At 41.2% G+C, this 25,269-nt stretch overlaps 2 protein-coding genes across 3 annotated transcripts; one reads left to right on the top strand and one right to left on the bottom strand.

The window, feature by feature from the left end:
• Positions 1-848: 848 nt before the first annotated feature.
• Positions 849-3,765, bottom strand: myl7 (myosin, light chain 7, regulatory). Its single transcript, XM_072682481.1, has 6 exons — positions 3,673-3,765; positions 3,511-3,586; positions 2,587-2,691; positions 1,406-1,484; positions 1,264-1,312; positions 849-953 (listed from the first exon to the last, which is right to left on the bottom strand). The coding sequence occupies exons 1-6, from the start codon at positions 3,706-3,708 to the stop codon at positions 849-851; spliced, it is 450 nt and encodes a 149-aa protein (XP_072538582.1). The 5' UTR covers positions 3,709-3,765.
• On the top strand, positions 981-24,765 carry gck (glucokinase (hexokinase 4)). Of its 2 annotated transcripts, none has more exons than XM_072682480.1 (10): positions 981-1,043; positions 18,042-18,204; positions 19,236-19,390; positions 19,690-19,809; positions 20,142-20,237; positions 20,357-20,456; positions 20,629-20,812; positions 23,346-23,501; positions 23,618-23,851; positions 23,984-24,765. In XM_072682480.1, exons 1-10 carry the CDS (start codon positions 1,041-1,043, stop codon positions 24,129-24,131), a joined length of 1,359 nt encoding a protein of 452 aa, XP_072538581.1. In that variant the 5' UTR covers positions 981-1,040; the 3' UTR covers positions 24,132-24,765. The 2 variants fall into 2 exon arrangements, with proteins under 2 accessions (XP_072538581.1, XP_072538579.1); XM_072682478.1 differs by lacking the exon at positions 981-1,043 and adding an exon at positions 8,150-8,211.
• The last annotated feature ends 504 nt before the right edge of the window (positions 24,766-25,269 follow it).

Below are 25,269 nucleotides of genomic sequence, written 5' to 3'. Positions count from 1 at the left end.
TTGTCAGTACCTGCTTATTAATCAATAAAAACAAATTGGGCCCACCGTGCCCCATTACAGCACAACCACTGAAAGGAGGTCAAATATAATATTACTGGTATTATTATAGTTTTATTTTTTCCTGTCTGTTGCTGGTGAACGATGACAGCCAAAAATCAGGAACCCTTTCACAGGCAGCCACTAAATGAATATCATTTGGTAGAAATTAGAATATATTAATATGTGCTTAATATAACCATAGACATGAAGCAACAAATAAACCTAAGGTACGCACACAAATCCAGCTCTGGCATGGCCTAACTGATGTTGTGACACTTTCAAGCACATTGATGGCAGCTGCCAAGTTCTGTTCTACTCACTAGTCAAGTGTACTCAACTACAAGTGTGCAAATTGGAGCGCAGCCGATGGGCGTAGACAGCCAGGAGTGCACTTGCAGTTTATGTCCCGTGGTTGTTTGCTGCCATCTAGTAAACTTTGAATCACTGCTTGAACAGGCATTTGAAAATGACGGCGTGGTGTGGCGTACAGTGTTCTGCTGGAGGTCAAGAGGCTGAGGAAAGGGTCAACAATGAAGGACAGATGCTTTAGAAAGAGCTAATCAGGATTTTAATGTTAACGCAGACAGAGGCAGACAACATCTGGGTTATTTATTTCCAGTCTGACGGTTTAAAACCTTCTGGTATCCTTGAGGAATGCAAAACCACCCTGTTACACCATGTATGACTCACTGAGGTTTACTAACAGCTCATTCCGAATGCACAAAGTGAATACAGCAGTGAAGTGTGTTTGTCTGTGCATGTCTAATCATAACAGCAGCAGCGAGTTGAGATCTTTACTAGGAGTTTCTTTACGATTCTTCTTTCTCGTCTCCGTGTGTGATGATGTAACACAGGGATTTGTAGTCAATATTCCCAGTCACGTCTATAGGTGCCACTGCGAAGGCCTGCTCCACCTGGAAATGGGCAAAAACAAAGGAACAGAAGAGGCTCAACACATCATTGACTTCTGGCTTGGACTTGATGACCACTGCTATACTAGTATGGTAGGTTGTGTAAGACAGGGATGGGCAATTCCTGTCCTGGAGGGCCAGATTCCGTCAGTTTTGTGCTATTCCTGCCAGGTTTAGCCGATCTATCAGAGCAGGGAAATCAGCAAACTGTGCCAAACTCTGGTTCCTCTTGCCCACCACTGGTATACGGTATGGGTAATAAAGCTGCTAATCAGTATATTTATGTTTCTGTAAATGCGTCTGCAGCACAAACCTCTTCTTGTGTGAATTTGTCTGCCTGGGTTAACAGCAGCCTTTTGAACCTGATGGCAAATAAAATGACCAAAATACATGAAAACTGTATGTATATATGAACATTTACAAGAATTCCATAAGTCAACGTGTGGCACACTCACTCATCCTTGTTGACGAAGCCAGTGCCATTAGGGTCAAACAGTTTGAAGGCCGCGAGGATGGTTTCCTCTGGGTCAGTTCCTGTGGGACGAGATAATGGTCAGGAATTAAAGCCTCAGTGAAGCCATAGTGGCTTAATACGGTCAGTTTCACAAGTTCCACACCATCATATGATAATGGGAAGAGACTCTATAAGAGATGGGAGAGAACTTTTGGCTGCAGTTTAGGTGTCATCTGCTTTGTGATAGAAGGCCGTGATCCTCCTCCCAAAATACAGTAATGTCCTAGCTCTGCATTGTAAGACATCTGCAAAATAACTGGTGACTGGTGAGCATCTGTAAACTCAACTGGTCACACTTCTGGGCTTCTGGCAGTTTCAGATGGTGTAGAAACTGTAATTTGAAAGATTGGACCTTTGAGGAAATATTGAAGACGATTTTTCATTTTATGTCAGATTAAATATATTAAATATTTTCATTTCATTGACATTTTTGATTATGTCACCTTGGACTAGTGGGTAAGACCAAAAAAAAAAAAAAAGATTGCCCAAGCTCTGAGTGGTTACAGTGGTAGTATCTGTAAGTATCTGCCACTTTGAGCCAAGGATCGCTGGTTCGAATCCCGGTTCGAATCCCGGCTGCTTGACATCAGCAGCCAGAGAGTCAGAGAGAGCCCAATTGGCCTTGATCTCTCAGGGGGGCGATGATGACACTTCCTCCCTACATCACTCCTGTCTGTGTGAGCTATTATATTGGACCTGTGCTGGCTGCCTAGCAATGCTGTTGGAGAAGACATGTGCTAGCCTTTGCCCTCCTAGTGTTGTGGGGGTATTATTAGTGGTGGGAGGAGCTTATATGAGCGGGGATTGGGTACTTGCACTTCCAAATTGGGTAGAAAACTAACTGGGGTAAAATTATGAATATATAATTTAAATAAATAAATAAATAAATCATGCATGTAATGGCATGAAATTAAAATAATTCCAATTCACATAAAAAAATGATAAATGAATGAAGTAATGAGGTTTTTATGAAACAATAATGATACATTCCCCTTCAAACCCTTAAAAATACCCAAGACAAAATTGCGGCTATGGTAAAAATCACATGGCGGAGCTTTGAAGGCACCTTTTCTCTGGATCCACTGTAAGTTCAGAATATCTACTAATAATTTATTTACATACCATTGAGTTTCTCTCCGAACAGTGAGAGGAAAACAGTGAAGTTGATGGGACCTTTCCCCTCAGCCAGCATGCCCTCCAGCTCTTCATCACTTACATTCAGCTTCCCTGCACACACACACATAAACATACACACACATCAAGGAGAAAACACACACTTAGTTATTCGACACTGCAGTGAAGCTTTACAGATCATCATGCTGGAGTAACTGTCTCTACTGTCCAGAGAAGAAGGCTGTCTCCCCAACACCAACCATCCATCATTCCAGAGAGCACAGTTCTTCCACTGCTCCACAGCTTAATGCTGCTGGGGGGGCTTTATACCCCTCTCTAGCCCACGCCTGGCATTAGGCAGCATGGTGACATAATAGGTTCAAGCTTAGTCTTATTCTTTTGCCAGTTCTTCTCTTCAGACACTAGACACGCTGTATATGAGCTTCCCTTCGCACATCTGGGTGCAACCTTCATTAGAAGGGGTGTCCGCAACTATTTGGACATGTGTCTAATCTCTTGTAGTTTCATGTGTGCTCTCATTAGGTCACCATCAAACACTAAAGGTAAAAAAAGGTAATGGTGCATGTATTTGTCACTGTACTATGTCTGGTAGTAAACACACACACACACACACACACACATACACACACACACAGCAGTGGGCAGCCAACTCCAGTGCTCGGGGAGCAGAGAGGGTGAAGGGCCTTGCTCAAGGATCCAATAGTGGCAGTTTGGGGATCGAACCCACAACCCTGTCATCAGAGTTTTGCTTGTTGGAGGACATTTCAGTGCTTTCAGGCTATTCAGCAAAAAATCCTTTCTTTCATATATAAGGGTTTGGCCTTGTGTGGTATTTAAAATAGTCATTCTGTACATGGATAAAGTTGGTGATAGATGTAAGTAAAAGTTGGCAGAGATGCTCCTCCCTCATACCTAACTGTGCGTATGTTTCCTTCAGGTCAGATTTCTTTATGACGCCGTCTCGGTCCTGATCGATGCAGCCAAAGGCCTGTAAAAAAAACATGTGATCTGCTGGATGGTTTGAACCAAAGCAATATTTCTCTTTGTAGGTCACTGACGGTTATTATTCCTCACCTCTTTGAACTCCTGAATCTGTGATTGCTCAAACATGGAGAAGACGTTGGATGAGGCCCGCTGGGCATTCTTCCTCTTTGATGCTGCTTTCTTACTAGCCTAATCAAAAACAAGCATTTTCAACAACGATTCGACTGTTTCATTTGATGGTTAATTTGTGGTTAAACAGATTTTAGAAAATATTCACAGTCGATGAAGGAAAGACTGTACCACTGTATACTAGCATGGAGGTCCTTTAAGATATCAGGATGGCTTATAAATAATAATAATAATAAAAATTAAGAAATTGGAGAATTATTCATAAATTATTTGTGAACATCTTCTGTTAGCAGATTTACTCTATTTTATCCAGTCACTTCACAAAGGACCTGAGTGTTTAACACTCAGAGTTAAACATTATAATATATTATATTATATTAATTATATATTACATTATAATAACATAATAACAGGATAACATAATAACTGGAATTTGAAATACATTTAGCAAAAAACACATTGTTCAAGCCCCAGTCTGTACCGTCCATATATTATGGAAACCGTTAACAATTTAATGTTTTTTATGATTTCATGGAAATCAGTGCATTTTTATTGACCAATGTTGTCAGTCTTCATGCTAATATTAGGAACTCCAAATCTAAGCCTGATTTCACTATGACGTGAAGAAGTGAAGGGATTTAAAAATTGCTGCTATTGTGCCAAACATTGCTGTTATGTCACCAAATATTGGTGCTATCACACCAAATGTTGGGGCTACTGCAGCGAAAATCATTGCTATTGCAGCTGATATTGATACAGAAATCCCTGATAAGCTTTGACCTGTGTAAAGTTTCCACCCGATCGTCACTGCATTCTCTGAATTGCAAGTTCATTAATGAATCGTACAGTTGATGCTACATCTGAACGCATTATAAAACTGGCACCCTCAAGAACATTGCTCATAAAAAATGCAGTCAAAGTTCAATGAAATTTGGTAAGTTAGTAGTAAAGTTGTAAAGAACATTTCAAGAAGCTGATATTCTTATATAATAGTGTTATATTTATTATATAGTAGTTTCATTTTCCCATTTATTTCTGTCATACGAACGTACACCCAGAGTTCCCTTAAATGGGCAAGATGCCATCTGCACCTTACTTATTTGGCCTACAGACATTTAGCTGTGCCCGTTTATGCTACAGTTGTAAGGAGTGTTCAGATTATCATGGACGTAATTGATAATCTTCCTAAAGACACACTCGGAAAACAGCCTGTTTAATTCTGAGGAATATGGATTTTTAAATAGTTTTTTCTCAGGTGAAAAACATGAGTGCATCAGACTTGGACAGATTTTGCTGTTATATACCTTAAAAAGGCATATTTTTGCTGTCATGCAAAACCCCATATCTCCAAAACAGCAACTTTCTGCTGAATAATATATATATATATATATATATATATATATATATATATATATAAATTTGTGATGAATGAACCAATGGAAAAGCTTCAAAATTACTATATATATATATATATATATATATATATATATATATAGTAATTTTGAAGCTTTTCCATTGGTTCATTCATCACAAATTTTGACACAATGTAAAACCGCCAATTTCAAATTATGTCAACAAGTGAAAACTATAAAGAAATGGAGATACAAGGTTTTTCATGTGACAAAGACGATCTACATATTTAAACAGTGGATTCAATTATTCAGCTGTATATGAAAAGAAAATGGGTTAAAAAACATGTAAAAAGCAGAAACCTCCATGTCCGGTTTACTCACCATGTCCACTGGTTGCTTGTGTTCGCTGAGTGTGAGTGCCCAGGCTGGTGGGGCTGCTGATTAGGGCTTTATGTGGCACACCTTATCACTGGGCTGCTTCTAAAAAGATTCCAGCACCTCTCTCAGTCCCCTAAAAGGCCACTCAGTGGCTCCCCAAAACAGCAGCCATGATAAGCACATAAGTAGGCAGATGCCTGAGAGGCAGAACAGGAGATGGGGGGAGGGAGTGAAGAATTAGGAGGGATGGAAGACATGTACAGATGTACAGATCTATGTGGATGGGGCTATCATGGGGGAGTATCATGATAGAGGAATTTACTAAACTGAAAAGGTGCCAGCCCTGATCTCACAAACCTGACATCAACACTTAATCAAGAGCACTAGAGGTAGGTGTGTTAAATAGTTAGTGGGTCTCCAGAAGTTAGGTAGAGACAAATATGTCATGGCCCCTTCCAGTCTGAGCTCCACTCACCAGGAATCCTACAGGGCCAACTGGATCCAACACAATGTCAACTAAATTTGGCTGGGTACAGTCGGGCTCAGACAGAATTTTATTGGGCTGCAGTCGGTTCAGACAGAATTCTATAGGTTACAGTCCGGTTCAGACAGAATTTTATTGGGTTGTTGTCAGTTCAGACAGAATTCTGTTGGGTTGTAGTCGGTTCAGACAGAATTCTGTTGGTTACAGTCCGGTTCAGACAGAATTTTATTGGGTTGTTGTCAGTTCAGACAGAATTCTGTTGGGTTGTAGTCGGTTCAGACAGAATTCTATAGGTTACAGTCCGGTTCAGACAGAATTTTATTGGGCTGCAGTCGGTTCAGACAGAATTCTATTGGGCTGCAGTTGGTTCAGAGAGAATTCTGTTGGTTACAGTCCGGTTCAGACAGAATTTTATTGGGCTGCAGTCGGTTCAGACAGAATTCTGTTGGGCTGCAGTTGGTTCAGACCGAATTTTATTGGGCTGCAGTCGGTTCAGACAGAATTTTATTGGGTTGTAGTCGGTTCAGACAGAATTCCGTCGGCCACAGTCAGGTTCAGACAGACTTTTGCTGGGCTACAATTGGATTCAGACAGAATTCTACTAGGCCACAATCAGGTTTAGGCCGAATGCTGTCGACTACAGTCGGTTCAGACAGACGTCTGGTGGGCTACAATTGGGTTTGGACAGAATTTTGGCATCTACAAGCGAGTTCAGACTCTTTTTTAATCTACAGTTGGGTTCAGACTGAATTTTGTTGGCTACAGTCAAACACAGAAGACAGACTATAGGTTCAGACACTACTTTTTGTGTACAGTCTGGTTTGTCGGTTATAAATGAGTTCACAATTCTAGCTTGTGATCTAAACTTTAATTCAAATTATTAGACCCTCCTTTTGACCCTCACTAGACTGGTGATTAGGTACAGGTTTCAGACATGATGAAACATCAAGCCTCGATTTCAAACGATCGTCCCACTCCCGTAAAAGCTTTAACCATTCAGTGCAGCTCATAGGAGAAATGGTGCAAAGTGCCTAGTCCAGCATCTCTAGAAACTTCTTTGGGACAATAAAACAGAGTAGAAACTGGTGCTACTAACGAGTCTGAGTGTCCTGCAGACTGAATTCCAGTTCACTGGGCAAAGATTAAGCTTTTATTGCCTGGCATGTCCTTTCTTGCAATAGTGAATGATCATTCTGTGATTTGATGAGCATATTTTGAAGCTTTTAAAGAGACAGGCTGCCTCCTGCTCATATATACACATATATATAAAACTGTGATAGGTCTGCAGGATGCCACTCACTCTCCCCAAATAAGAGTCACACTCCTTTACTGTTTTCCTTGGCAATTTTGCCCCATTTAGCAAATCCAGCTGGGCACTTACCCCAGGCCAAGGTAAGTGTTTTCCATATCAAGTGCGCAGATTTTACAGGCGTCCAGGGTGACGGGCTCACCATAGTGACGAGAGAGCAGCACTGGTGGCAACAGGTGCGAGGAGCTTTGGACGAAATCAGTCGAGGAGGTAATTTGGGTTGCCTTAGTTACCCTAGAAGGAAAGAAAGTTATGAATGAAGGGCGTTTTTCTTTTAGAGGTCCGGCGGAATATCCAGGGCAATACCACACCAGCCGACGGGCAATTTCATGGGAATTGAACACATTCCAGATATAACTGATTCCTTTCAACCAAATATTTTTCAGGCGGACAATCCATGGACAGTTGAGCAGCATCCCTCAGCAATGGACCAAGCGTGGAGAGGATGAGAGAGGGAGAGAACATGGGTAGGAACCTATGAAATCTGTCAAATTTTGCAGAAGGCGGATCCTGAATTTACTCAGAATGTGGATTTGACACATTTAAAACAGGGATAACCACGACAGCAACTGTTTCAGGAGGACATTGGAGGACATTGTCTTCAGTGTTGGGATGTTTGGACAGATGGACATGGCATGTGCTTTCTAGCTAGAACTAGAAGCTTTACTCGCGCCTATAAAACCATCACAGCAGCAAAATAACCTGGACACTTTCACAAGAAGTGCGAGATGCACCTTGCCTACTAATTCAGCCAGTTAGCGGCATGTGCGTCCATGTGTGCCATCAAATGACAATTAAAGTCGAATAAGAAGTCAAATAAGTGGTCTCGGACAGACTTCAGGAGTTGAACCAGACTTCAAAGCATCTCCAGGAAGGAAAACAGGAGCCACCCAAGCTGACCTGAATTGCCTTGGGGGGAAAAAGTTGCACCCATGACCGTTGGGAGATGCAGGATCGAACCTCACACCATGGAAAAGGTAATCTAAGCTCATTATTCATTGCGATGGACATGGTTAACGTCACTTAACACATACAGGTACACCATACAATGCTACCCTATGAATTCAATGGTGCGGTCACCGACCCATCTATCAGTGTTCTTCAATGCATTTAGGGCAATAACCAATAACCAATGCTATATTGAGGCTCTAAATATTTATAAGTCTTATCTAGGGATTGTTGCAGTTACACTGTTTGGAAGCTGGACAATGCTATGTTTAATGACCTATAAGCCCATTCCCCCCCACAACAAAGATCTGCTCATCTGTATCTGATCCACCCTCTTCTGCGTCATCCACTGAAGTAAAGTCCATTGGCTGAAGGTGCTCTTTTTACACTACTGCAATCTAGCGCTTTTAACCCTGGGCTAGTCTTTTATGTCGGTCATGCTTCGCTCTAATTTCAGCACCAAAGTCGATCCCTGCCAACTCATCAGAGCTTCATCAGAAATCCAATCCCGGCATGACACCTTAAAACATAGCCCTTTATCATTCAACGTCGTCCTCAATGTTATCACGCAACCTTTGACACAACGACTGTAAAATCATGAGAGACAAACCCAGACATCACGAAGATGATGTATCTAACTGCTCCATGAAGAGCTGTTAAAGAGATATCTGACCATCCAAACCAGTGTGCTCAGGATCTGCCCAGAAATGCTGCCCTTATCAGAGCCCAGTAGGTTAACCCTTAATCCAGATAGCAAACCAACATTAAAATGGCAATTAACGTAACCGTGGATCTATCATGAACTTCTCTCGCTACTTTTTACTTACTACTTACTGAAATTTGAGAACTGGAACAGTTCATGTTCCAATGGTGCAGCACTTGAGCAGCACTGGAGGCCTGGTCCACCTAAGCAATTCACTGCATAGCGGCCTAGTCCAGCTTTTCTCCACAAATCTCGCCAATGTGAAAAGATTCAATGATTTTACAACCTTGTTTAATCCATTGACGTTGTGAATCATTATGTTAACATAATAAGTACCTAGCTAGTTCAATTTTCACAATCACAATCTTACAATTCTCGTCAACGTTAGCTAGCTTCCTATGCTAATGACCTTTAACGCTAGCCTGACATTATGTGAGCGATGAAAGTAATGCCTTTCCGTTAGCAGCTGAAGACATAGCTAGCTAAAATCTTCAGTCACAACCCTGCGATTCGCCACAGTATGAAGGAAAGAAAGTTTAGTTAATGCTTTTATTATTATTATATTTAGTTAAAAAAAATTTTTTACCAAAAGTCAATCATATTTTACATTTTGACATTATGAAAAGTTATTGTTATTATTATTTTTTTGCCTCAGATGTAGCAGTTAGCTGTAAACATCTGTCTGTTGGAATTGACAAAGTGAGTTTGCCATGTACCGTCATTGATACTTTACCACTGGCCCAACACAGTGCTGGTATCAAAATTGCAACCTCAGCCAAAAATTATGATTCTGATAAAAAATGAGGGCCTAATGATGTATCAACATCACCCTGGATTCTAGAAGGCCACCCCTTATGGCTTACGTGCGGTTATTCAGTAACTGCTTGGCCTAAATACAAGTATAAACTTATTATTAGGGTATATGTGTTGGAGGGTTGGATATTTTATTGCCATAAAATCATGACGAGGTGGGATTTACTGTCGTTCTTGATGTCAGTATTCGGTTTACTTCACATCCACTGTAAAATTATTATTATTAAATTATATCAAATCCAGGCATCATTGCCAAATCACAATGGTTTGGCCTTATCAAGACTTAAAAGGTATACATCTCTTGGTTCTGTACTACCCCTATATAGAGGTCAGTCATGGATTCAAGGTCCTAGACAGAAGGTCAAGGACAGAAACCCTTTTCCATTCCTTTTACATGGTGCTAATGGTGCTCATCAGCTAAACGCCATGTCCAATGCCATAATCAAATACAGCGAATATATTAGTGTTGGCGGCGATATCGTTTAGGTTTATGGCTGTTATATCAACAATAAACATAATAGCGTGAAGTGAAAATGTACACACTGGGTCAAGCAACGAATTTTACTACAGTTACTGTAAGACACCCAACATCCCAGGAACACTGTTGATAGTAACACACGTGGATTTGTTTGGGTGGGGCTGGCACAGATACCAAGTAATGGTTGGGGAGCAATTTATGATTCTGAGTGATGGTGGTTGACATACAATGGCAGGCTGGGATCCTCAGAAAGAGCATTTGCAGGTAAATAAATATATTTGCTTGGCATGAATATCTGGCACATATATTAATATTAATATATTTACTATGTTTTTTCTTAAAATTTTAACTTGTATCATATGCTATTTATAGTATCTATTAAAAATTAATGGGAAGTGACTAACAGTAATATGTAAATCATGCGTTGTATGTATTAAAATGAGGAACTGAAAGCCTGTGAAATGAGGGCCTATAAAAACCTTAGAATATATAAGGGCGGGGGTGGGGGGTTGGGTGGGGGGGTGTAAATCAAGTTAAAATTATAGAAGATGTTTGAGGTAAAGGCAAAGGCAAAGAAACAGAGAAACAGGCACACATGTTGTTTGGTTAGTTGTGTAATGTGCTGTGGATTCCCGTCATGGTCCTGGACCTCCCCTCCATTACACAGTTTAGAGCTCCCCATGTTCTATGATTCAGCGTGCTATCTGGGCCCTGTTATTATGAGGCCTCCATTAGCTCAGTCATGTGTGTAAGAGCCCTGGAACAAGATGACACTACTTAAATTGACTTATTTGCCTTAGTTTCTGGCAGTTATGGCAGGACTGCACAAATCAATACCTGTACCAGTCTGATGCAATCTTAGTCTAGTTTGCTCCCACTGGATTTACTGCATTTACTACAACTATATTTTCGCTCTGTGAAATTAAATGGATGGAAAAGAACTCTTAAAAGATCATGTTTGTAACCCCAAGGTTATCCAGTATGATACACAATATGTCCAAATGTTTGTGGAGACCCCTTCCAATTAACGTATTCAGTTAATTTAAGTTGCCCCCATAGCTGACACTGAAGTGCAAAGGCACACACACATGGCTCGTCTAGTTTTTGTAGTTTTTGTAGAGAAGCACTGCTAATAGAATAGGACTCTCTGGAGCAGATAAACATAATGAGCTGTGGAGCAGTGGAACTCTGTGTTCTCTGGAATGATGGTGGTGGGGTGACCATCCAGCATCCTGACCTCACTGATGCTCTTGGCGATCAATCAAATCCATCTAAATCTAGTAGCAATCTCAAGCTTTCTTTTCTGGACAGTAGAGATAAACTCTTATTTTGTATACCCTTGATTTCAGAAAAGACAATGAATGAGCAGGTGTCCCAATATTTTTGTCCATGTAGCTTACATTGATTCTTAGATAGCTTGGATGGAGTTTTGAATGTGGACATACTAATTGCACCATTGTGTAATTTTGAAGACTGACTGCTGACCCCGGTCTGCTGGACGAAGTCAATAGATTGATGAAATTGTATGCTACCATTTGAATGTTCAGCTGAAATTCTTATATAAGCCTTGTTCCTGTTACTTCTTCATTTGGAAAAAGATTTATTTTAAAATAGGCCCAATATATGAAATATATGTATAAGTAGACTATATATATATATATATATATATATATATATATATATATATATATATATATATATATATATATATATATGTCTACTTTATATATTGGGCCTATTTAAAAATATATCTTTTTCCAAATGAAGAAGTAACAGGAACAAGGCTTATATAAGAATTTCAGCTGAACATTCGAATGGTAGCATTCAGTACAAATCCAGTCATTGTGATTTATAAAGGTTGTAAACGGTTTATTGCCCGTTCTCTAAGGAACAGTTTAACTACCAGTCACTGCCTTACTCTTACCCATTAACCCTAGTATAGTACGACACAACTCCGGGACCAAATGTAAGGACAAAAAAATATATATATATCACATGAAATTTCTGATTCTGTAGAAATGGTCAGTAAAAAATGCTCTAGTGGGCACTAATGTTCACACTTACAAAACAACCTTTTTTTACTAGAATCCAGGTCAGCAATTAGGCCTCATCTGCGTGGAAAGCATCCTAGAATATTTCATTGCCAGCCAGCTTAATGCCCCAGCAAAGCAGCATAATGTAATGTCACGTACAAATATGCCATAGGTGGATTTCACTGCTGTGCAAAGAAAACCATGTATCTCCATTTGTCTGTTTGTAGTTTTCTCTCCATGGTTTGAACCCTGTAGCTGCTTCTGTACACTGTGTGAATAACTCTGGATGAACGGACCAATAGAAATGTTCAAGTTAAATGTTAATAGAAATGTTCAAGTTTACCTTCTGTAAAGTCACTATTTTGGAGATATATGTTTTCATTGGACAGCGATGATATGCAAATTCTTACAAAACATTCTGCTTATCTGGGCTGTAAGTGTTTATCTGCTCAGTAAAATACTGATATTAGAATAAACATTAAAGTGGTGGAGGTTCTCCATCACTGTGTTCATCATTAGAACATCTCCAAGGTTCTCCTCTCTCATGGAGTCTAGTATTATTTAGAGTTCTCCTCAGATCAACACCTGGTTTGGTGGTAAATCAGGGCTTAATGATGGTAAATCAGGTGAACTGCTGCTGCTGCTGCTGATGATGGAGTTGAACACATCCTCCACGCTGTGCTGGCTGGACTGGGGGGCGTCCAGGAGAAACCTGGAGGAACCGAGCTCTGTTCTTCAGACTAGCTCACCGACAAGATCTCACTACTTTCTTTCTTCATAATGAGAAGCTCGTGTTCCTCCTTTTTACTGGATTCCTGTTCACCTGCATCTGTTCTGATGAGATCTGGAGCTCCTACAGTAAAAACTCTCTCACTGCTGGTAGAATTGGCTTAAATAGTGTGGTTAGGGGTCTAAATTATACTGTATATTATAAACAGTTTGCACAAAAATTCACAGAAATTCAGGGAACACGGCACGGTAGAGTTGTACAGGCCATGGCACTAAGGTTATGTTTGATCTGATTGGCAGTCTCCGTACTGCATATTCTAGTGGCTCTGACCGAGTGGTCAGTTTGACTGAACTAATTTTAGCTTCGCCTGACCGAGCTATTATTAGCCCGAAACGGAAGACCTTGCAAGTTATCCCAAATCAGGAGTGTGTTTGCACTGATAGCTGATAATAGCAATGTCACAATGTGGGGCCACTTGGTGTAGGTGTGTAGTGGGACACTCCGGGTCAATGTGTGTGTTACACGTGTCGCTTCAAGCTCAGTTCCCTATTTACTAGCCCTTAGAGTAAACTGAGAAACGCAATATGTGCTTACAATATATATGATTCAAAGGTGTCAGGTGGTTGCATGCATATCGTCGCTGTCCTGCAAAACCATCTTGAAATTCCAGGTCATTTTGGAGCATTTCTATTGGTCCGTTCATCATGAAATGTTCACACAATGCACAAGGAACAACTCGCAGACTTCAAAAATGTGAAAGATGTCAAAAATGGAGATACAAGGTTTTTGCACAACAGCCACAATATGAATAAACTACATTTAATACATTTAAATTATTTTCATTTGCAACATATTCGGATGGTATGAATTGAGTCTACCACTTTAATGATTTCTATCTGTGAGTAATTAATAGTAAATCATAAACAGAAGATTTGATAATGTATGATGTTATCAAATCTGAGGTATAAAATAATAATAATAATAATAATAATAATAATAATAATAATAAAGAGCCCTGCTGGACGTCATTTACCTTTTTTGGAATTTTGTCTGGAATTTATGATCCCTCGCTCAGTCTTATGACTGGAAGAAAAAGGTTAACAGACCTTCTATCAACACAGCTTATCAAACGCGGAGTAAAGATATGGTGGAGATATGGTGAGGTAGCGTGGACAGATAAAAAAAAAATGATATACAAATTCTCATAAAGTATGTCTGTCCCGCATTCACACTCAGGAGGAGAAAAAAACCTTCTTACCTTTCAATGGAAGTCAGTGTCAAAGATTTTTATGTACTTTTGGAGCATTTCTATTGGTCCACTCATCATGAAAGTTTGACACAATAGAAAGGACAAGTGCCAGATTTACAATATGTCAAAAAAGTGAAAAAAGAACAAAAATGGAGACGCACGTTTTTTAACTGTACTGTGCAACTGTTACTTAAAAGTGTTAATTAAAAATTAGGTGCTTATTATTTACTCCAAAAAATTACCAAAATTCTAATAAACACAACAATAAACCCACTAACACAATAAAGAGATGACAATGTGATCATTTAACCAACCTTCCAGTGGAGGCCCAGTATTAGCAATTGTTATTATCTAGTATTTGGTTGGCTACCACCCTCATGCTTAACAGTTGTGCATAACAGCTGAACACCCAGGTACATTGATGGTTATCATGGCCTTTATAACTTGGCCTTTGTCTCTCTACAGTGGCTGTGGTCAATCGTGACCACCAACATGCTAACATTAAGGTAAGAGGCCTTGACCTTGACAAGTTAAAAGCCACTTTGGAGCTTTCAGCAGCGACCCTGAATGACTTAAGTGGGTTTATGTGTATTTCTGACCCCTTTCAAATTTCACATCTTCAAAAATGTACATTTGGGCACCAAATTCTTGTTTATTTCCTTTAAAGATGTGTGTAATCCGCGACGTCATTAGATCCATTTTTTACATTCAAGTGTTGCTGTGCCTGACCTAATATTAAAGTGGCAAAAAGCCAATTTTATCCTGGATTGCAGATTAGACTACTGCAGACTAGCAAACTAGCAACGGCATCATTTAGCTACGTTAGCATAGGCTTTATTTATGCTAGCTAATAAAAGGGGTGATGATAACGTGATGTAATGTTAGCCAGGATTACAGTAAACTACTGATTTTAAAAGCCTGTGTTTTCTAAGACAAAATTCACAGTTTCACATGTTTAATGCTGCAAAGAAATATTAATAATATTAATAATATATTGATAATAATAGTATTAAAACAACAGTAATATTACTAGCAATATTATTAATAATATTAACAGTAATAGTATTAACTAGTAATAAAATTAGGCAAACAGAGGGGTACAGCTGTGCCCCTCTACAGCTGTGCCCCAGTACAACAAGTAGTCTAGAGACGCCCCTGTGTGTTGTAACTGTAATTCTGCCCAAGAACAAGAACAGTTCAAAGAAATGATTAAAAACCCAATATTGCCACAGCATTCATGTCCATGAGGAGTGCGTGTAAGCTTCTGACCGCAGCTGTATGCATTATCCAGTATCTGGATAACTAGTCTGAATGAACCTGCTGGAGGGATTGTATCTTCCGACTGGCCTGGGAGCGCCTGGGGATCCTCCGAGGAGGAGCTGGTGAAAGTGGTAGGGGTCAGGGATGCCTGGGCTTCTTTGCTTGCCATATTGCCACCACCTGAATTGGACCAAGCAGATCAGAAGATGATCTTGTCTTGTTAAAGACAACACTGCAAAAGGGATTTCTTCCTTTAAGAGATAAATCCACACTATAACTCATGTTATAACTCCTTATTGTTGGCTATGTAATCGTACTTAAACTGACTAGTAATGGTTCAGAACTGCAAACTGGGAAGAATATTCAACCACTTCTCACATTCGACTAGGTTGCGCTATCTCTGGACTCTTCAACCTCTTACCACAGACATTGCAAGTTTAGACTTTAACTTACAACAGTGTTACAACATCAGCTACATCTGTTTGTCCGTGCAAACAGAGGCCTCTAAATTTAGAAAGGGTTCAGGTTCGAAAGGGTTTAAGATAAATTTAGAAATAACGCTGAACTAAATTTAACTTAAACCCACTACAACCCACTTCTGACCTCAATTCATGCCAGGCTCAATTTATAACACAGTAAAGGCTCAAATCTGCAAGGGGGCCAATGTAGATGCAGTGACGTAAATTTATAAGGGTCATATTGGGCTTCCAGTGATTTCTTTGACCTGTTCCTTTCTAGGGCAGAATGAGACTTTAATATAAAAATATAATAATAATCAACACAGGCCAAAAATGACACATACAGCACACATAATATTTGGTTAAATGTTCCTTAGCAAGTTAGTCTTTCTAGCTTCTGGCTGGATCTTGGTTGGACATTTGAGTTCAGTAGAGTTCAGTTAAATCTTTTATGCACAGTCCATATATTTTTTTATAGGGCTGGCTTTGGGAAGGCTATCCCAGCTAACAACAGCTAACACATGTCCATGTGGGGCCTGTATGGGTTGCCCAACTGGAAACAAGACCGTTTTGTCCTCAGGTTCCAGGTTGGCTCCACATATGGATGCCCATCAGGGCCTAGATGGGACCCATGTAAGATTAAGGTAGCATGTAACAGCGAGACTCTTTTTGGAAAGTCCAACTGGTCTCAGTAAAAATGCATGTACAAACCCACTCAGAGCCCATGCCCACCTGGAACCCACCTAGCCCACATTCCACCCATGTTGGCTGGGATTGCAAAAGCTTAATGTTAGCCTACTGGTAGCAAAACAACCCCAGTAAGTTGAACAGTTGAATGCCCCACATTCCTCTGGACCATGGACTGTTATTGTGGCCAGACAACATGATCTTTGTCTCTATAGGGGCTGTAGTCCATCATGATCACTAACAGGAAGTTAAGAGGTCTAGGCCTTGGCAAGTTAAAATACATTTTGGAATCTGAAAGCAGGTCTGAATTTTTGTGTAGTTTGTGTAATTTTGGCTTTTTCTAGTAAATATTGACCATTTTTATTAAAGATGTATGATGTAACTCATTCTGCCCAAGTAATCCCAATCCCAATACTACCCAATACTAATCCCAATACTACCAGGTTATCAATACTTAAGTGTATGTAACTTCAGCCCACAACTGTGGGGGTAACCAAGATTTTATAGGCTAGATTTTACAATAGTGACATGGTGGTCAGTAGTCATAGTGCACATAGAAATGCATTGGTTGGTAGCTTCAGAATGCCATTGCCCAAGTCGAATGTCAAGTAAAATCACCCAATACATTATTTTACTGTGGGAACTGATGTACAGGTGAATTCAGCACACTGCTTTGCCGAGTACCTGCAGTCCACCGTAACCCAGATAGGCTTTAAACCACTATTAACATTGACTCATACTTGAAGGCCACGTCCAAGTTATAGCAGGTGACCATGTTGTGTGTCCTTGACTCCTCTGAGATGATAGTGCCGATGTGTGCGTAGGTGTGTGTGTGTGTATGTGTGTGTGTATACTCTTGTTGGGAGGGGGGAATGTGTACAGAGAGCACTGAGCACATGGACTGCCCATCCTTCCTCGGGGCATAAAAAGAGCGCTGAGTCTGCCTGGAGCTCAAACGCACACCAGCTCACTCACTCACTCACTCACTTGACTCGCTCAGAAAAAACGCTCGCAAAGATGCCGTGCCCTGCCTCCGTCCGCAAGCAGATGCTGAGAATCCCGAGTGCTTACCAGTCAGTGTTGGAGAAGGTTTTGATGGTAAGAACGTCTGAAAGAAGCTTTTAGTGATGCACTGAAAACGGTGCATTTATCATTTCCATAAACTGCATATTTTGGGAGGTTTTGCCAAAAGACAGATTGTAGGTGTTGGTGTAATGTATTCATGTTGAAGTCAGCTAAACTCAATGCAGCACTAAATCAACTGAGGGTCGAGAGTGTAGAATACCCTGTAGTTGACTGAGAAACTGAAAGGGTTAAATACAGGGTTTGCTTTGCTGGCTTTTATTCAGGCTTTAATTTTGTAATATGATTATTATTTCAGGCCTTATTATAAGGCCTTGTTGAGAATTGTTGTAGTAATGGTGGCCGTGTTGTCTCGCTCTGCACAGGTGGACCAAATCCTCTCAGAGTTTGTCCTGACCAAAGAAGAACTAAGAGAAGTGATGAGAAGGATGCAAAGAGAGATGAACAGAGGGTTGCGCTTGGAGACCCACGATGAGGCCAGCGTTAAAATGCTGCCTACCTACGTCCGCTCCACACCCGAAGGCTCCGGTGAGTGATACCGCCCCTAAAACTTTCATAGGCCTTACACGTAAAGGTTATACGCAGAATTAATCATGATCTGGCAACCTGGCAAACTTCAAATCTATTATTATTATTATTATTAAATTATCAATTTTGAGACATTGTAAAAAAAATAATAAAAAAAAAGCAGTAAGGGACCATAACAAGAAAACAGCAACTGAGCTATTGTAAATGAGACGTGTAAAGAGCGTCCACTTAATGTAAAGGTTGGCTAACACTCTAAGGCAAAGCCCAGAACCACTGCAGTTTAAGGGGTTAATTTAGAAATGAGCCGCGTTGGAAATCCCGACCGGTGGATTGGGTCACTTTGTACGTGCCAAGAAATATCAGCATTCAAACACTGCTTATCAGAGTCAATAATTGTGGTCGGTGTTCAATAAACCAACATACAGTAGTTATTGCTCTGATACAGGCTCATCTACGGCTAAGGGAAATGGGCAAGATTGCTGATATGACTTAATAAGGGGTGGGCAATATGGCCAAACAAAAATATATGTACAAAATGCTCTGGTAGTGGCAGATTTTATAATGTCCAAATACTTTAGTGATTTCATTCAAAAATGTTCTGAACTCCAACTAGTTAAACAGGGTGAATTATGCTTTGTAGTGAAACGTGAAGGTATTAGATATCCACACTGGGCATTTGTGTCATATTTCCAACCTCAACATCTACTAAACCAAGTTAACTTCTGATTGTTCAAGTTTAAATTCACATATTTCCTCCCTTACCTCAACAGCTAAGACTTGTTTGTGGCCTGAAGTTTCTCTCTTTAGTTTGCAGAGGCTAATATGGCTACAGTATGCTAACTCACACTTGCTTTAAAGTATTTTGAGATTTTGAGTAATCTCAAGTAGACATGCTTATGTGGTCTCGGACACCGCATGTGGCTTTATTTATTTATTTATTTATTTATTTATTTATTATTATTATTATTATTATTATTATTTTAAAATGGACTCAATTAGTCAGTGAGTTATTTTTCCGTCTATGCTTCCAGAAGTGGGAGATTTCTTGGCGCTGGACCTGGGTGGCACCAACTTCCGTGTGATGCTGGTGAAAGTGGGTGAAGATGAGGAGAGAGGATGGAAGGTGGAGACAAAGCATCACATGTACTCCATCCCTGAGGACGCCATGACGGGAACTGCTGAAATGGTGAGTGCACGATGAGTTAAGCTTAAGCTGGTTGACCTGCTTAGTTCTGGTAATACTGGTTGAGTACATTGTAAAGCTGGCGGGCCTTGAGCTTGGTCATGCTGGTTGAGTAGACTTGCCAGGTTAGTCATGCTGGTCGACCAGCTAAACCATCAAACTCTAAAGAAAACACACCGTATGCTGGTCGAGAGCTAAGATTGCCCTCCAGATTAGCAGGGCAGACTGGATTTGGGAAATTTCATTATCAGCTTGGTGGAACTTCACTGAAACTCTCTTCTTTTCTCATCTTCTGTCTTCAGCTTTTTGACTACATCGCTGAGTGCATATCCGACTTCCTGGACAAGCATCACATCAAACATAAGAAACTTCCTCTGGGTTTCACCTTCTCTTTTCCGGTCCGCCATGAGGACTTAGATAAGGTCAGTTCCTGCTCATTTTTTTTGGGGGGGGGGTGTTGGGGGGTTGGAAAATAGTCCAAACAGTCTTTGAGAACTTTTTATTTTACATGATGACATATTTGAGTTGCCAGGGGTCTCTAATCAGCTTATGGTGGGTATTATTAGTGCTTGAAAGAGCAGCTAGAAGCTAGAAAGCCTAGTAATAAAACAGGGTCAATTACAGGGATGGGCTCGAAGGGTTAAACCAAAACTTTCACCACTATCTGGGCGCCATATTGGACTGTTTGCCTCTGGACGACGATTTTTAAGCACAATAAACTAACCTCTAAGTGTTTTCTGTTTGTTTCCCACAGGGCATTCTACTGAACTGGACTAAAGGGTTCAAGGCCTCCGGAGCTGAAGGCAATAACGTCGTAGGCCTGCTCAGAGATGCCATCAAAAGGAGAGGGGTCAGTGTGCAACAGTTACTACTGGATCATTTACAAGCAGTAATGCAGTATCTATCACCTTCATTACACCTCTTTACCAATAAAGTAAAAAAAATAAATAAGTAAAAAATTCCCTGCAGGACTTTGAGATGGATGTGGTTGCCATGGTGAACGACACAGTGGCCACTATGATCTCCTGTTACTATGAGGACCGGAGCTGTGAGGTTGGCATGATAGTGGGTAAGGAGATAATAATAATCAACCACTACCGAAAACACACAAACACACATGCTTTATAGCAGACATCTAAACTTTACGACAGGAACAAGCAGGGAAAAAAACAAGCCATGAAACCATTATGTCATTCAGTCTAATGTGGAACTCTCTCCCTCTTTCCCGCTCTGTATCTCAGGGACGGGGTGTAATGCGTGTTATATGGAGGAGATGCGTAAGGTGGAGCTGGTGGAGGGGGAAGAGGGCCGGATGTGTGTGAATACCGAGTGGGGTGCGTTCGGAGACAGCGGAGAGCTGGAGGACTTCCGCCTGGAGTACGACCGAGTGGTGGACGAGTCGTCGCTCAACCCGGGACGACAGCTGTAAGTCGCTTCCCTCCATCAAAGGAAATCAAAGCAAACACCGCCACACTAAAACAGACAGAGGCAGAGCAGGCCTAGGAAACTGCAACTTTACAGGAGAGGGTGAAAACCTCCTTAATTTTCAATGGAAGTCAATGGAAAAAGATTTCATTGCAAGTCATTTAGGAGCATTTCTATTGGTCCGCTCATCATGAAATTTTGACACAGCGTAAAGAACAACTGTTAGATCGACATTATGTCAAAAAGTGAAAAAAGGCAAAATTGAGATACAAGGTTTTCACGGCAGCGACAAAGTTAAGGTCTGCCGAAAATACTAAAATTACAACCTCTACATTGTATAATTAATTTATAAGGAAAAAAGTACTTTTATTGTGGGTGTGGATTAAAACTAAGCCCCTCCTCCTCAACCAATTTACCCAGATACACTGAAACCAGCTGCCAGAGAGGCTAAGAACCCCATACAGCTGCCAGTCTATGCACGTATATAGGCCTATAGCACCTGGGGCATCAGTACAAGCTATGACCCCCACCCCACACACACACACACACACACAACCCATTTACCATCACCTGGTCTCTACACACCTGGACTCGGCACAAACACACCTGGCTCTGACGCCAGCGACTGTTAGCTGTTGTCACGTTTCTCGTCACCAGCAGTTTAGCCCAGAATTCCCATAGCTGCCCACAGCTTCCCTGTTCCCAGCCTGACTGAGCTCTGGCTCGGTCCCCGTCTGGGGCTCTTGTGCGGTCTCCGGGTGACCGGGTTGTTTTTCTGCGAATGCGGAGGTAGCCACGTCAGTGGCGGGCCGCGCGCCGGGAGATTAATGGCAGCCGCGGCAGATCATTAGCGATGTGGCTAGCTTAATGGCTGTTTACAGTGCACAGTTAAAATCATCTGTGTTATTAACTCCTACAGGGTTAAAGTGGATTAAATTTGACTCTCTGAAAGCAAATTTAACCCCTTAGGGCTTCCTTTAACACCACAGAGTGATGCTGGCAGACGCAGACTGACCCATTGGGCTAGTGGGCTTTTAAGCTAGCAGTGAACTCACCATTAGCTTTCCCACACGCGCCAAACCATCATTCCTTATTTCATATTCAGTCAATCTGTCACTCACTGAAACCAACGTTTAGGCAAGGAAATGTTTTAGCTTTAATTAGTAGCTTTATTTTAGTGCTAAGTAATGTGAAGACTAGCATTACTTTCTTTAAAGACTAGCATCAGGGTTCTTTAAAGATTAGCATCAGGTTCTGTCAAGACTAGCATCAGGGTTCTTTAAAGATTAGCATCAGGTTCTGTCAAGACTAGCATCAGGGTTCTTTAAAGATTAGCATCAGGTTCTGTCAAGACTAGCATCAGGGTTCTTTAAAGATTAGCATCAGGTTCTGTCAAGACTAGCATCAGGTTCTGTCAAGATTAGCATCAGGGTTCTTTAAAGATTAGCATCAGGTTCTGTCAAGACTAGCATCAGGGTTCTTTAAAGATTAGCATCAGGTTCTGTCAAGACTAGCATCAGGGTTCTTTAAAGATTAGCATCAGGTTCTGTCAAGACTATCATCAGGTTCTTTCAAGATTAGCATCAGGTTCTGTCAAGACTAGCATCAGGGTTCTTTAAAGATTAGCATCAGGTTCTTTCAAGATTAGCATCAGGTTCTGTCAAGACTAGCATCAGGTTCTTTCAAGATTAGCATCAGGTTCTTTCAAGACTAGCATCAGGCTATTTAAAGATTAGCATCAGGTTCTTTCAAGACTAGCATCAGGCTATTTAAAGATTAGCACTATACTTTCAAGACTAGCATCAGGTTCTTTCAAGACTAGCATCAGGTTCTTTCAAGATTAGCACTATATTTTTAAGACTAGCATCAGGTTCTTTCAAGACTAGCATTAGGTTCATTTAGGATTAGCACTATACTTTCAAGACTAGCATCAGGTTCTTTCAAGACTAGCATTAGGTTCATTTAGGATTAGCACTATACTTTCAAGACTAGCATCAGGTTCTTTCAAGACTAGCATCAGGTTCTTTCAAGACTAGCATCAGGCTATTTAAAGATTAGCACTATACTTTCAAGACTAGCATCAGGTTCTTTCAAGACTAGCATCAGGTTCATTCAAGATTAGCACTATATTTTAAAGACTAGCATCAGGTTCTTTCAAGACTAGCATTAGGTTCATTTAGGATTAGCACTATGTTTTTAAGACTAGCATTGGTTTCTTTCAAGACTAGCATCCGGTTCTTTTAAGATTAGTAGACCACCACTGTGGTTTAGCACTAGGTTCTTTCAGGTTTAAGCCTAGATTATTTTAAGATTAGTACTAGATTCTTTTAGGACTATCATCCTATCAAAATTATTACTAGGTTCCTTGAGATTAGTGCCACGTTCTCACAGTTCTATCAGGTTAAGCACTAGTTTCTCTCCATATAAGCAATCTTGTAGTCCTGTTCTTTCAAATCTTGGGTTCCTTCAGGTTTAGGACTAGAACGATCTTTAGGACTTTACTTAATCTACTCTCTTTTTCCGGTGTTCTCAGGTATGAGAAGCTGATTGGTGGGAAGTACATGGGGGAGCTGGTTCGTCTGGTGTTGGTAAAGCTGGTGAACGAAGACTTGCTCTTTAATGGTGAAGCTTCAGACATGCTGAAGACAAGGGGCAGCTTTGAGACTCGCTTCGTCTCCCAGATTGAGAGGTACTAGACTGAGTCTCCCAGGCTGAGAGTTATTATAATAATACCAGCATTACAGTGGGCTCACATGAGCTACGGGACCTAATAACCAAGAATAATGGTTATTTTTCCTACTCCAGCGACACCGGGGACAGGAAGCAGATCTATAACATCCTGAGCTCTCTGGGTGTCCTCCCCTCCGAGCTGGACTGCGATATTGTACGCCTGGCCTGTGAGAGTGTGTCCACCCGCGCCGCCCACATGTGTGCTGCCGGGCTGGCTGGGGTCATCGACCTGATGAGGGAGCGCCGCTGCCAGGAGGAGCTGAACATCACAGTGGGAGTTGACGGCTCCGTCTATAAACTTCACCCACGGTGAGGAGCGGGTGGGCAAGGCTGGGGGGTGATAATGATAATCAAGGGACATGTCCCTTCATTAGGGATGTGGGACATTACTCCTATTGGTCTGTAAAAAACCAGTGCTGACTCCCGAATCTCTTGGTCCAGTTTCCAGGAGAGGTTCCACAAGGCCGTCCGGGAGCTGACCCCGAACTGCGAGATCACCTTCATCCAGTCTGAAGAAGGCAGCGGCCGAGGAGCTGCGCTCATCTCTGCTGTGGCCTGCAAGATGGCTGCCTGCATGATATCGCCATGAGAAGGTCTGCTGTGGGATGCCCCGAACACTAGATGGCGCTCCAGGATCACTGCTAAAGCGCAGTGAGGCGTGAAGCTCACCTGAAGCGGCCCTGTTGAGCCTCCCTTCGCACAGAACGTGCATTTCTTCAGAATGGGGCTTGGCTGTGTGGAGCACATGGCTTTGGCCCCCTTTCTGGCATTAGGTCCTCGCCGCACAGTCCATGCTGCTGTACATGTTTGACATCTAAACTACGGTCTCTTATGTAGGCTATCTTTTCAGAAGCTGTTTGTATGCTATGTATTTTCCATGCGAAGGATGATGTTAATCATATGCGTGTACATGTCTCAAATAGCAGTGTGATTAGCTTTGAAGGATTCCTAAATTTCTCCTATCATGGGCGACAATGTAGATGTTGCTTTGTGGTTTACACGTCGTCTTTATTGTATTGTGGTGACTCTTATTGTATTGATACGTGGGCTGGAGAGCAGGAGAACTGATGGCACTGTCAACAGGCAACTGACACTTGTAAAAGGTTTATTATTGATTCGTATTTTGCTTATTTTATTTATTACATTTGAAACTGTGTTTGTATCCTGTGATAAGCTAAACTTAATTTAAATACCATGTTACATAGCAGATATGACTACACATGTAAAAGGCATAATTATTGTAAATAAAGTTCCTGTAAGATAAAGTGTATGTCTGAATAATACAATATCTGAGCTCTCAGATAACTTTTACCAAGGCCTCGGACCTTTGTTAGCATGCTAGGACAATAGCTTGTTCATTGCCATCGATTGCCAAGACCAGGAGATGCAAATGTCAAAGCTTTGTAAATACTCCGACCCCTCGAATCAGCAGCCATGGGCTCCTCTACGCAGCTGCAGAGCACTCAGAACAGGCCCGCGAAGCAGGAGAAGACTATAAGTAGACAGTTGACAGTAATGTAATTAAGAAATGGTGGTTAACAGGAATGATGGAGGTCGCGTTGAGATCTGGAAGACCAGGAAAACTTCCGCGAGGACTGCCTGAAGCAATGCTAGAAGGAGTGGTGGTGCACCGTTCTACTGTGCAGCAGCACCTGCACACAATGCTTTAGGGGAATGTGTTGCAGCCAGTGGCATGGGGAGGGAAGAGTGGATTCAATGACAATGAC

Source organism: Salminus brasiliensis, chromosome 6 (assembly GCF_030463535.1).
Source record: "Salminus brasiliensis chromosome 6, fSalBra1.hap2, whole genome shotgun sequence".
NCBI lineage: Eukaryota > Metazoa > Chordata > Actinopteri > Characiformes > Bryconidae > Salminus > Salminus brasiliensis.
This window is presented reverse-complemented; position numbering and strand designations above follow the sequence as displayed.